The sequence below is a fragment of the Oncorhynchus keta genome, chromosome 18, assembly GCF_023373465.1.
Source record: "Oncorhynchus keta strain PuntledgeMale-10-30-2019 chromosome 18, Oket_V2, whole genome shotgun sequence".
Lineage (NCBI taxonomy): Eukaryota > Metazoa > Chordata > Actinopteri > Salmoniformes > Salmonidae > Oncorhynchus > Oncorhynchus keta.
Window position 1 is genome coordinate 2,470,693 of NC_068438.1, and position 12,817 is coordinate 2,483,509.

The 12,817-nt window shown below is 44.3% G+C and overlaps 1 protein-coding gene across 2 annotated transcripts in view; it reads left to right on the forward strand.

Annotated features, from left to right (window-relative positions):
* The window catches only part of rnpepl1 (arginyl aminopeptidase like 1), a 40,424-nt gene extending 27,847 nt beyond the window's left edge, over window positions 1-12,577 (forward strand). The window contains exons 7-12 of one of the 2 annotated variants that reach the window (XR_004828333.2): window positions 192-304; window positions 384-492; window positions 653-877; window positions 957-1,099; window positions 1,236-1,726; window positions 8,917-9,066. Coding sequence is in view for 1 of the 2 variants with exons in the window: in XM_035791450.2 (XP_035647343.1) it covers window positions 192-304; window positions 384-492; window positions 653-877; window positions 957-1,099; window positions 8,917-9,210 (884 nt within the window). In the remaining variant the exon portion in view is untranslated. Of the gene's footprint in view, window positions 1-191; window positions 305-383; window positions 493-652; window positions 878-956; window positions 1,100-1,235; window positions 1,727-8,916 lie in introns of both variants that reach the window. The other variant, XM_035791450.2, reaches the window with a different exon arrangement.
* The last annotated feature ends 240 nt before the right edge of the window (window positions 12,578-12,817 follow it).

Sequence of the window (12,817 nt, forward strand, 5' to 3'; positions counted from 1 at the left end):
TAGGAAACACTGCCGATTTCGCAGGTTATCAAATACTTGTTCTCCCCACTGTTGGTGGATAAACGCACGCGCACACACAAATAGTCTGTGTAATTGTGCTTCACAAATAAAATGTTAGTTTTTAAATGAGGACAACTCTGTTTCCTTGTCTTTCATTTTCTCCCGGTCATCTGTTTCTTGTCTTCCCTTAGGTATTAATCCCAGTAGTCTGATGAACTTGTTCACTTATGAGAAAGGCTTTTGCTTCGTCTCGTACCTTTCTCAACTCTGCGGCAATGTCAAGCGCTTCGACAGCTTCCTGAGGGTAAGCGCATGAACACACAGATACACACACACACACACAGACACACCACATCACTTGAAAGTGTGTCATGTTCTCTCAGGCCTACATAGAGCAGTTTAAGTTCAGCAGTGTTGTGGCCCAGGACCTGCTCGATTTCTTCTTGTGCTTCTTCCCGGAGCTGAAGGAGAGCTGTGTGGCACAGAGAGAGGGTGAGTCTGTCACTCACATTACCAGTTCATGGGAAAAGGACATTTTCTTCCACCAAACTTGTCCAAGTGCTGGATAGCATTGTCAAATTATTCTCTGTTTTTGTGTGAACCCACAGAACTGAAAATGTATATACTTGTTCCTCTCTCTTCTCCCTCTCAGGGTTGGAGTTTGAGCGGTGGCTGAACGCTTGTGGCCCCCCTCTGTGCGAACCGGACCTCTCGGCCGGGGTGGTTCTGACCGGTCCCGTCCAGAGTCTGTGTGACCTGTGGGCCAGCGAACCCCCGGACCCTGAGGCCATTGCAAACTTTAACCTCTCCTCTTGGAGCACCTTCCAGACCGTTCTCTTCCTGGACAGACTGTTGGACCGCTCGCCCCTCTCACACGGTAGGTACCAGACCATCGTGTTACTGTATCATCAAGCTACCCCAGAGAGTGATGGGATGCTTGTTTGTGTGTGTGTCAGAGGTTATGGGTCAGTTGTCACGCTGCTACTCGGCCCAGCTGGATGAGATGAACGCTGAGGTGCGGATCCGCTGGCTGCAGATCGTGGTGCGGAACAGCTTCTACCCGGACCTGCCCCGCATCCGCGGCTTCCTGCACAAACACGTGAGTGGTGACTGAACCAGGCGGAGGGGGCACGCCCCAAATGGCACCCTATTCCAATTTTTACAAATTGACCGACGTCGGTTCAATTATTTGAATTCTATTTCATTCTGTTTTTTCCTGTGAGCTCAATGTGCAGTTTCTGTAGAGAGAAATCTGAACAAATTCCAAACTGAGCGATGCTGCTGGCAGCGGAATCCAATACAGCAGGGGGTTCTTACCACAATGCAACTCAAACACAAACGCTATGGATATCCCAATGGCCCATCTAATCCCTGATTGTCTGCGACTGGATTTACAAACCCAAATGCAAATGTGCAAAACGCGGGGGAATCAGACAAAGACTTAAAAAAATTGAAGAACAAACTTCCCTTACCCACCACCTTGCTGATTAATGCCCAGTCACTGAGGGGGAAAGCGGATGAGCTGTCAGCGAATTTGCACTTCCAACACGAATATCGGGAGGCCTGTTTGCTGGCGTTTACTGAGACTTGGCTGGATGACAGAGTCCCGTACAGAGAAGAGGAGTTCACTCTGGTCAGAGCGGACCGTGATCTGACAGTCACAGGGAAACTTCACGACGGGGGCCTCTGCCTGCTTGTCAGGGACCAGTGGTGTAAATGGATCCTGGTAAGAGAGACACTCTGTACCCCCGTCATTGAACTGCTGTCTGTGTCACTGCGACCTTACTCTCTGCCCCCGTGAGTTCCCCCAATTGTTTGTTACTGTTGTGTACATTCAATCTAAAGCTAATATAACAAAGGCATCAGAGATTATTTATAATCTGTCACTGAAACTGGAATCCATCTCCCCCGACGCACCCACATTTATTTTAGGGGATTTTAACAACTGTACCTTGCACAAAGTCCTGCGCACATACCACCAGTATATGAAATGTCACACTGGGAAAAATATAACTCTTGATTTGTGCTATGGGACAATACCAAATGCGTTCTCTGCCACCACCAGACCTCCCCTGGAGACATCAGACCACAATGTGGTCTACCTCAGGCCAACCTACTGTCGGCTCCTGGAGAGGGAGAAACCCACAGTTAAAACTGTCCAGATCTGGAATGACAACAGTATCACTTGTCTCCAGGGGTGTTTTGACTGTACTATGTGGGAGGTAGTTGGTCTCCAGGGTGTTTTGACTGTACTATGTGGGAGGTATTTGGTCTCCAGGGGTGTTTGGACTATACTATGTGGGAGGTATTTGGTCTCCAGGGGTGTTTGGACTGTAATATTTGAGAGGTATTTGAGGACAGCAGCTCTGATCTTGATGAACTCACAGATGTTGTTTCAGACTATGTGAACTTCTGTGTTGAGTCAGTTGTGCCTCCTAAAACCTGCAAAATCTTCCTTAACAATAAGCCTTGGGTATCAAAACATCTAAAATCACTACTTAATAGGAAGAAGGCAGTTTATGCTGAGGGTGATAGACAGGCTTTAAGAGATGTACAACGTGAGATCAAAAGACGGATAGTGGCGGACAAAGAGGCACACAAGCAAAGGGTGGAGAGGACCCTCCTCAGGAAACGCAAGGGTGGCCTGGCAAGGGATTAAATCCATGGCTATAGTGCCCCCCCATATAGGCAGGGGAAAAACCAGTGCTGACCTTGGGGGATATGAGGGCCAGAACATGGCTAATCAACTGAATGTTTTCTCACGATTTGAATCAGACAACTTTGTGTCGGAGATAGAAAAAAACAAATGGAAGCATCATTACAAACGTTTGAGAGAGTTGTTGTTTAACAGTCTGATGATGTTTTAAAGTTGTTCAGGGGATGTAACACATACAAAAGCCCAGGCCCAGATAAAATAAGTGGACATGTGTTAAAGCACCGTGCTGAACAACTGGCTTGTGTTTTTACAGACATTTTCCAATCATCACTTGACCAGCAACACGTGCCAGTATTGTGGAAAAACTCAATTATACCCATTCCTAAAGCACCTAATCCCTCTGTGCTGAATGACTACCGCCTTGTCGCCTTGACATCCTTAGTAATGAAATGCCTTGAGAAACTTATGAAAAGTCATATTCTCAGCATCACCCAGAAGCTTCTCGACCCATTTCAGTTTGCCTATCAGCCTAGCAGAGGAGTTGATGATGCCATTCTTACCCTCCTTAACATGGTCTATAGACATCTAGAGCCAAATCCCATGTCTGGGTTCTGTTTGTTGACTTTTCTTCTGCCTTCAACACAATCCAGCCTTACATTCTGGCACAGAGACTCATTCGGGACTTCTCCTTAGATGGGGGGCTGGTTTTGTGGCTGTTGGACTCAAAAAGCTGGGATCTTTTAATGTAGACTGTACTATACCGGCTCTGTTTTACAAATCTTTCATTGAGAGTATTTTCACTTTTTGTATTGTTTGTTGGTTTGGCAATGCCACTGTCAGCTAGATAAATATGAAGGATTATTACCACAGCAAGCAAAGTACTTTGAGTCAAACGGACAGGCCTGGATGAGATCTTTAAGGTCAGGGCCCTCCGTAAGGCTCATAAAATAATTTTAGACCCAAGCCACCCCCTGTAGCTGGACTTTAAACTACTCCCCTGTATAGGGCACCCCTCAGCAGGAAAAACAGAACTAGACAACCATTGGTGCCAGGTGTGATATCCCTCATAAATAGCTTGGGCTAATGTTCCTATCGACCAGGAGGCTAGTCCCTTTAAAAGTTATATTTCTTTATTATAATTATTATTTAAAAAAACATTTTGGTATGTAACTGTTATGAAAGTTGTATTGTCAATTTTGTTTTGTATTTAAACGCCACTTTAAATGTGTACATGACACTGCAACAAAATTTCCCCATAGGGACAATAAAGTCAGTAAAGTAGTAGGGAGTTGTAGTTTCCAACAGCCAATATTCTACATATACTATAAACGATTAGTGCCTGGTTCGCATTCGGCCTTCCAATTCACCCCAAAGGTGTTCAATGGAGTTGAGGTCAGGGCTCTTTGTAGGCCAGTCAAGTTCTTCTACACCAATCTCGACAGACCATTTCTGTATAGACCTCGCTTTGTGCACAGGGGCATTGTCATGCTGAAACAGGTAAGGGACTTCCCCAAACTATTGCCACAAAGTTGGAAGGAAATAATCTTCTAGAATGTCATTGTATGCTGTAGTGTTAAGATTTCCCTTCACTGGAACTAAGGGGCTTAGCCAGAACTAAGTCCCCTCATTTGAAGGGGTGTCCACAGTTTAGCGCAGTAAAGGTAATTAACTACAATGACCATAATCCATTCAAGATCTGTAATTCATTCAATAAGGTAGAATCTGCAGCTAGATTTTTGTCAGTCAACTAATAGGGCTCCCGAGTGGTGCAGCAGTCTAAGGCACTGCATCTCAGTGCTAGAGATGTCACTACAGACCCTGGTTCGATCCCGGGCGCTATCACAACCGGCCGCGATCGGGAGTCCCATAGGGCAGCGCACAATTGGCCCAATGTCGTCTGGGTTAGGGGAGGGTTTGGCCGGGGTAGGCCATCACTGTAAAATAAGAATTTGTTCTTAACTGACTTGCCTAGTTAAATAAAAAAACAGGCAGGACCAAGCTCGGTCCTGGGGCCTCCCAGGGGTGCACGTTATAGTTTATGCACAAGCACAGCTGATTCAAATAATCAAAGCTTGATGATATGTTGATTATTTGAATCAGCTGTGTAGTGCTAAGGCAAAAACCAAAACATGCACCCCTGGGAGGCCCCAGGACCGAGTTTGATCCTGCCTTACATGCATTCTTCCACTCACTCTATTATTGTGCAATTACTGATTTACTATGTAACAACATGTTAATACCGATTTTTTTTTTTTTTTTTTTTTTTTTTTTTTTTTTTCTTCACCTAGTCATCTCGGGGATTCGAACCAACGACCCTTCGGTTACTGGTCCTTGTCCAACCCTCTTAACCTCTAGGCTACCTGCCGCCCCAAATTAAATAAATGTAATGAGAGTATTAAAGGGGAGGGATGGGGATTGAGGGAACATGTAAACTAATGTTTTCTAGAAGATAGATTGACTTAGATTCCACTAGTCTCCATTCAGAAATACCTTTTGGAGTAAATGTAGCATTTATTTATTAAAATGTAACTTAAATGTATTACAACAACACACATAGAAGGCACTTCATTTTCATTTGATCATTTTCTTAAAAATTGCAAGCTGTGTAACCCAGGCCATTCACTCCAGTTCTAGGAAGTCAAAGCAGTGAAATTACCACCATCATGCAGGCTGTGGACACTTAAGTATTTCTTTGTATGAGTGTTAATGGGTGACAAAAAAACAGTGGTGATTTCTCAGTTGCGCATTACAAAAGAGCTACACAGAGGCATCAGGAACAGTGGGGGTTTTACCTGCTACACTGCACATGTAACTTTCGGCTAACGCAAGACAATTGTTCTCGAGCTGCACCTCAATCTTTAAAATAGAACCAGAGTGTAATTCTGAACTGAGCAGCGTGAGGCTCTCATAGAGCCAGCATGCTTACGTACAGGGAATTATTTTTATTTATTTTTTAAATTTTATTTAACCTTTTTAACCATGTACGCCAGTTGAGAACAAGTTCTCATTTACAACTGAGACCTGGCCAAGATAAAGCAAAGCAGTGCGACAAAAACAAAGACACAGAGTTACACATGTAATAAACAAACGTACAGTCAATAACACAATAGAAAATATGTATATTGTGCAGTGTGTGCAAATTTAAGTAAGGAGGTAAAGCAATAAATAGGCCAATAGTGGCGAAGTAATTACAATTTAGCAATTTACACTGGAGTGATAGATGTGCAGATGAGGATGTGCAAGTAGAAATATTGGTGTGCAAAAGTGAAGAAAAACAAAAACAAATATGGGGATGAGTTACAGTTGAAGTCGGCAGTTTACATACACCTTAGTCAAGTACATTTAAACTCAGTTTTTCACAATTCCTGACATTTGATTCTAGTGAAAATTTGCTGTCTTAGGTCAGTTAGAATCACCTTTTTATTTTAAGAATGTGAAATGTCAGAATGCTTTATTTCAGCCTTTATTTCTTTCATCACATTCCCAGTGGGTCAGAAGTTTACATCCACTCAATTAGTATTTGGTAGCATTGCCTTTAAATTGTTTCACTTGGGTCAAACGTTTAGGGTAGCCTTCCACAAGCTTCCCACAATAAGTTAGGTGAATTTTGGCCCATTCCTCCTGACAGAGCTGGTGTAACTGAGTCAGGTTTGTAGGCCTCCTTGCTCGCACACGCTTTTTCAGTTCTTTCTGCCCCCATTTTCTATGGGATTAAGGTCAGGGCCACTCCAATACCTTGACTTTGTTGTCCTTAAGCTATTTTGCCACAACTTTGGAAGTATGCTCGGGTCATTGTCCATTTGGAAGACCCATTTGTGACCAAACTTGAACTTCCTGACTGATGTCTTGAGATGTTGCTTCAATATATCCACGTAATTTTCCTCCTCATGATGCCATCTATTTTGTGAAGTGCACCAGTCCCTCCTACAGCAAAGCACCCCCACAACATGATGCTGCCACCCCCGTGCTTCACGGTTGGGGTAATGTTCTTCGGCTTGCAAGCCCTCCCCCTTTGTCCTCCAAACATAACGATAGTCATTATGGCCAAACAGTTCTATTTTTGTTTCATCAGACCAGAGGACATTTCTCCAAAAAGTACGATCTTTTTCCACATGTGCAGTTGCAAACGGTAGTCTGGCTTTTTTATGGCGGTTTTGGAGTAGTGGCTTCTTCCTTGCTGAGTGCCTTTCAGGTTATGTTGATATAGGACTTGTTTTTACTGTGGATATAGATACTTTTGTACCTGTTTCCTCCAGCATCTTCACAAGGTCCTTTGCTGCTGTTCTGGGATTGATTTGCACTTTTCGCACCAAAGTACGTTCATCTCTAGGAGACAGAACGCGTCTCCTTCCTGAGTGGTATGACGGCTGAGTGGTCCCATGGTGGTATACTTGCGTATTGTTTGTACAGATGAATGTGGCACCTTCAGTTGTTTCAGAAGCTTCTAAAGCCATGACATCATTGTCTGGAATTTTCCAAGCTGTTTAAAGGCACAGTCAACTTAGTGTATGTAAACTTCTGACCCACTGGAATTGTGATACATTCAATTTTAATTCAATAATCTGTCCTAACCGACTTGCCAAAACTATAGTTTGTTAACAAGAAATTTGTGGAGTGGTTGAAAAAAACGTTTTAATTACTCCAACCTAAGTGTATGTAAACTTCCGACTTCAACTGTAGGTAGTTGGGCGATTTTACAGTTGGACTACGTACAGCTGCAGTGATCGGTAAGCTGCTCTGACAGCTGACACTTAAAGTTAGTGAGGGAGGTATAAGTCTTCAACTTGCTCTGGAGACCAGTGAGCTGAGATAAGGCGGAGCTTTACCTAGCAAAGACTTATAGATGACCTGGAGCCAGTGGGTTTGGCGACGTATATGTGGTGAGGATCAGCCAACAAGAGCATACAGGTCACAGTGGTGGGTAGTATATGGGACTTTGGTGTCAAAATGGATGGCACTGTGATAGACTGTGCATCCAATTTGCTAAGTAGAGTGTTGGAGGCTGTTTTGTAAATTACATTGCCGAAGTCGAGGATCGGTAGGATAGTCAATCAGTTTTACGAGGGTATGTTTGGCAGCATGAGTGAAGGAGGCTTTGTTTTGAAATAGGAGTCCGATTCTAGATTTAACTTTGGATTGGAGATGCTTAATGTGAGTCTGGAAGGAGAGTTTACAGTCTAACCAGACACCTAGGTATTTATAGTTGTCCACATATTCTTAGTCAGAACCGTCCAGAGTAGTGATGCTTTTTGGGCGAGCGGGTACGGGCAGCAAATGGTTGAAGAGCATGCATTTAGTTTGACTAGCATGTAAGAGCAGTTGGAAGCCACTAAAGGAGTGTTGTATGGCGTTGAAGCCTGTCTGGAGGTTAGCTAACACAGTGTCCAAAGAAGTCTCAGAGGTATACAGAAGGGTGTCATCTGCATAGAGGTGGATCAAATAATCACCCGCAGCAAGAGCGACATCATTTGATGTATACAGAGAAAAGAGTTGGCCCGAGAATTGAACCCTGTGGCACCCCCATAGAGACTGCCGGGGGTTCGGACAACAGGCCCTCTGATTTGACACACTGAACTCTATCAGACAACTAGTTGGTGAACCAGGCAGGGCAGTCATTAGAGAAACCAAGGCTGTTGAGACGGCCAATAAGAATGTGGTGATTGACAGAGTCGAAAGCCTTGGCCAGGTCGATGAATACGGCTGCACAGAACTTTCTTTTATCGATGGCGTGGCTGAGGTGCACCCATGACCAGCTCGGAAACCAGATTGCATAGCGGAGAATGTACAGTGGGATTCGAAATGGTCGGTGATGTTTGTTCACTTGGCTTTCGAAGACTTCAGAAAGGCAGGGCAGGAATTATTGAAATAATAGGGGCGTCTCACACTCTGTAAAAGTTAGGAGTCTCGTGGAGCGGCCAAATGGCGTCTTCCCTCAGCTGTTAACGATCTCTATGAGTTTGCTGGACTGTGTATAATGACACTGTGCGTATTGATATTATTTACGTTGTATGTCTATTATTTCTTTCTTTAAGCACATCTGTGTCAGCTTTTTGCAGATGCATGGGAATAATTTGATAATATCTTGCCAATATCTTATAAAAATATGTCTTCAAGCTTACGTGTCGACCTCTAGGCAGCAAAGCTTTTATGTCACTTTTTACCTACCTGTAAGTGCCAAAGACAAATGACATTTTGTTTTAAATGTAACGCACAGCAATACAATTGAAACCTTATCTGGTATTTTTTTTTTATCTCATCAGACGTCGAGGATGTACACAGTCCCGTTGTACGAGGACCTTTGTTCCGGGGTGATGAAGTGCTTTGCAGCTGAGGTGTTCTACCAGACACAGGCCCGCCTCCACCCCAACCTCCGACGGACACTCCAGCAGATCCTGTTCCAGACCAGCGCCTTATCCACTCCCACAGGCTCTGTCCCCTCCCTACTACACCCCACCCCCTCGTCACCCAGTCCCACCCCCAGGGACCAACTGGGGCCCGCCGACCCCCCCACGACTGGTACTATCGCACTACGTGACGTCAACGTGTCCGCCTGAGTGGCCGGTAGAAGAGAAGAGAGACATACATACACTGTGGGAGAGGGGGGTGGCATGTTGAAAAAGGTGAAGAACTGTAAGTCTTGAAATGACTGCAGTTTCAGCCAGACATCATCTGTGCTTGACTGAGACTGACAGTGAGTGACGAAGGTCCACCGGGTTCATACACATGCACACACAGTTACACACTAATGCACACTGTGTATGTACAGTGCATTCGGAAAGTATTCAGACACCTTGACTTTTTCCACCTTTTGTTACGTTACAGCCTTATTCCAAAATTCATTCAATTGTTTTTTTCTCTCATCTATCTACACACAATACCCCATAATGACAAAGCAAAAACAGTTTAGACATTTTTGCAAATATAAAAACATAAGTATTCAGACCCTTTTACTCAGTACTTCGTTGAAGCACCGTTGGCAGTGATAACAGCATCGAGTCTTCTTGGGTATGGCGCTACAAGCTTGACGCCTGTATTTGGCTAGTTTCTCCTGTTCTTCTCTGGAGATCCTCTCAAGCTCTGTGATGTTGGATGGGGAGCGTTGCTGAACAGTTATTTTCAGAACTCTCCAGAGATGTTAGATCGGGATCAAGTCCGTGGTCTGGATGGGCCACTCAAGGACATTCAGACACTTGTCCCCGAAGCCACTCCTGTGTTGTTTTGGCTGTGTGCTTGTCGTTGTCCTGTTGGAAATTGAACCGTCGCCCCAGTCTGAGGTTCTGAGCTCTCTGGAGAAGGTTTTCATTAAGAATCTCTCTGTACTTGGCTCCGTTCATCTTTCCCTTGATCCTGACTAGTCTCCCAGTCCCTGCCACTGAAAAACATCACACACAGCATGATGCTGCCACCACCGTGCTTTAGTGTAGCGATGATGCCAGGTTTCCTCCAGATATGTCGCTTGGCATTCAGGCAAATAGTTAAATTTTGGTTTCATCAGACCAAAGAATCCAAGCTGGCTGTCATGTGCCTTTTTAATGAGTAGCTTTTGTCTGGCCACTCTACCATAAATGCCTTATTGGTGGAGTGCTGCAGATATGGTTGTCCTTCTGGAAGATTCTCCCATCTCCACAGAGGAACTCTGGAGCTCTATCAGAGTAGCCATTGGGTTCTTGGTCACCTCCCTGACCAAGGCCCTTTTCTCCCGATTGCTCAGTTTGGCCGGGCAGCCAGCTCTAGAAAGACTCTTAGTGGTTCCCAAATTCTTCCATTTAAGAATGATGGAGTCCACTGTGTTCTTGGAGACCTTTCAATGCTGTAGATATTTGTTGGTACCCATCCCCAGATCTGTGCATTGTCATAATCCTGTCTCTGAGCTCTACGGACAATTCCTTCAACTTCATGGCTTGGTTTTTGCTCTGACATGCACTTGTCACCTGTGGGACCTTATATAGACTGGTGTGCCTTTCCAATCAATTGAATTTACAACAGGTGGACTCCAAGTTGTAGAAACATCTCAAGGATGATCAATGTAAACAGGATGCACCTGAGCTCAATTTTGAGTCTCATAGCAAAGGGTCTGAATAAGGGATTTCTGTTTTTTTTTTTTTTTTTGGGGGGTTTAAAAATCCCCAAAATCTGTTTTCGCTTTATCATTATTGTGTGTAGATTGATGAAGAAAACATTTTATTTAATACATTTTAGATTTAAGGCTGTAACGTAACAAAATGTGGAAAAAAATCAAGGGGTCTGAATACTTTCTGAATGCACTGTATATGCGTATTTATATGTTGAGTCTGATTTTTGTAAGCTAACCATTTGAAACCTCTCTGGGAAGGACAATGTTGTGTGTGTGTGTGCGTGCGTGCGTGCGCATGCACTTCATGAATGGAGGTAACCATCTATTGACTGTTTGCACACATGTTGTGTGTCATGCTTAGCGCTGGGATTATGGCTTCATGAGCCTGCAGCTTGTGCCCTAGACTAATTTACAGGGAGAGTGAGCCACCAAATGTCCCTCTGCCCGTAGTCTGAGAGAGGAGAGCCCTGCTGTCCCCAAATGGCACTCTATTCCCTACATATTGCACTCCTTTTGATCAGACTGCATAGGGCAGTGGTTCTCAAACCCCTTCTGGGACCCCTAGACATCTCACAAATTAGTTGTGGCCCTGAACTAGCTCACCTGATTGACATAGTCAAGGGCTTGATGGTTAGTTGACAAGCTAAGAGTCAGGTGAGCTAGGTGTGGAATAGATCTAATGCATAGAATGGCTGGGGGTCCCTGCGGAGAGGCTTGAGAACCGCTACCATAGATGGGGCTATGGTCAAAAGTAGTACCCTGTGGAACCCAGGGCCCATAGCATTTGGGACGCAAGCCTCTGTTTGCTACATTCAACGCTACACACTTTAATCCTACCTTTTAATAATTACAATTGATTATTTCCACATTTGGAATATCCAACAGGAAGGCTTTATCCAGCAATAGATGTGGAATATCCCCTGCTCACTCTCTTCCCTTTACACCTGGGCTGTGTCTCAGTAGTCTAAACAGCCTTCCTCGCCTCGTCTCCTTGCCCTCATCTGCACTTATCTGAAAGAATTGAACATTTACTGAAATGAAAGTCCAGTCTGCTAAATGATGGAGTGTGCTTCTTTGACAACTTTGCTTTTACCCATCAACTCCCTTAAGTAGGGAAGGTTGGTAAGGCCTACTACTTTACACTATTGAGACGCAGCCCCCACAGTGCAAAACCCTCTCCCATAGGGCTGTCGTGAGAAGGGAGAGGGTAAGGCCACACGTGCCTTCAAACTGGAGCTCTGCTTATTCATCTGGGTCACGTTCAGTCCTGTAACGTGCATCCACCTACCCAGGTGGCGTGCAACTTTACAGGACCTTCAGATAGGAATTTATTGAACAGACGTGTTTCTTTGTCCTGAAGACTAGGGAATCGTTGTCAGCTATATAGAACGTGGCACCCTCCTGAATGCAACCCTTGTCAACAGTGTCTGCCTTCTGGACTTCTCTCGTTCAGGCTTGACTGACATTTCCAAAGCTGCAGATCATTTTGATTCTGTGATTGACTAAAGAGAGGGGTGGGGTGTGTATGTCAGTGACGTTATTAATGAATACCTGGGCTGAAATGTTAACCATGATTTTTGTACACGTTTTGTTTTAATGTTTCCTCCCAACATTATTATTTATGAAGTGTGAACGGGCTGTACCTCTCAGCATAGAAATGTGAGGGGCAGAATGTTTGTTTTGATGATAACATGAGATTACATTGTTAAACAGTGGCAGTCTTCAGCTATCCTCCGATGCCTTACTTAATGTACAGTATTGTTACTGTACAACACAGAGGGGATAGACTAGCAGGTTTGTCTCCAATGTTTTACAAGTAATAAAAAAGCCTTGAGACTCAACATTGACGTTTGCCTCTAGACTGGTGGTTTTTAAAACCAACTGCCTTGACATTGTGAGTGAAAAGGAAAAGGTGTCGACTCAGGTTATTTAGGCCTGTTAGTCCACAAGAGGACGCACTGATGGGTTTTATCCTATAGGCCTCGTGTTGGCATCTGTATGGCACTTGGGCCCAGTTTCCCAAAAGCATCTTTGCCTTAAATTCATTGTTAGAACCTTCGTAGGAGCATCGTTAAATCTTCGAGCTG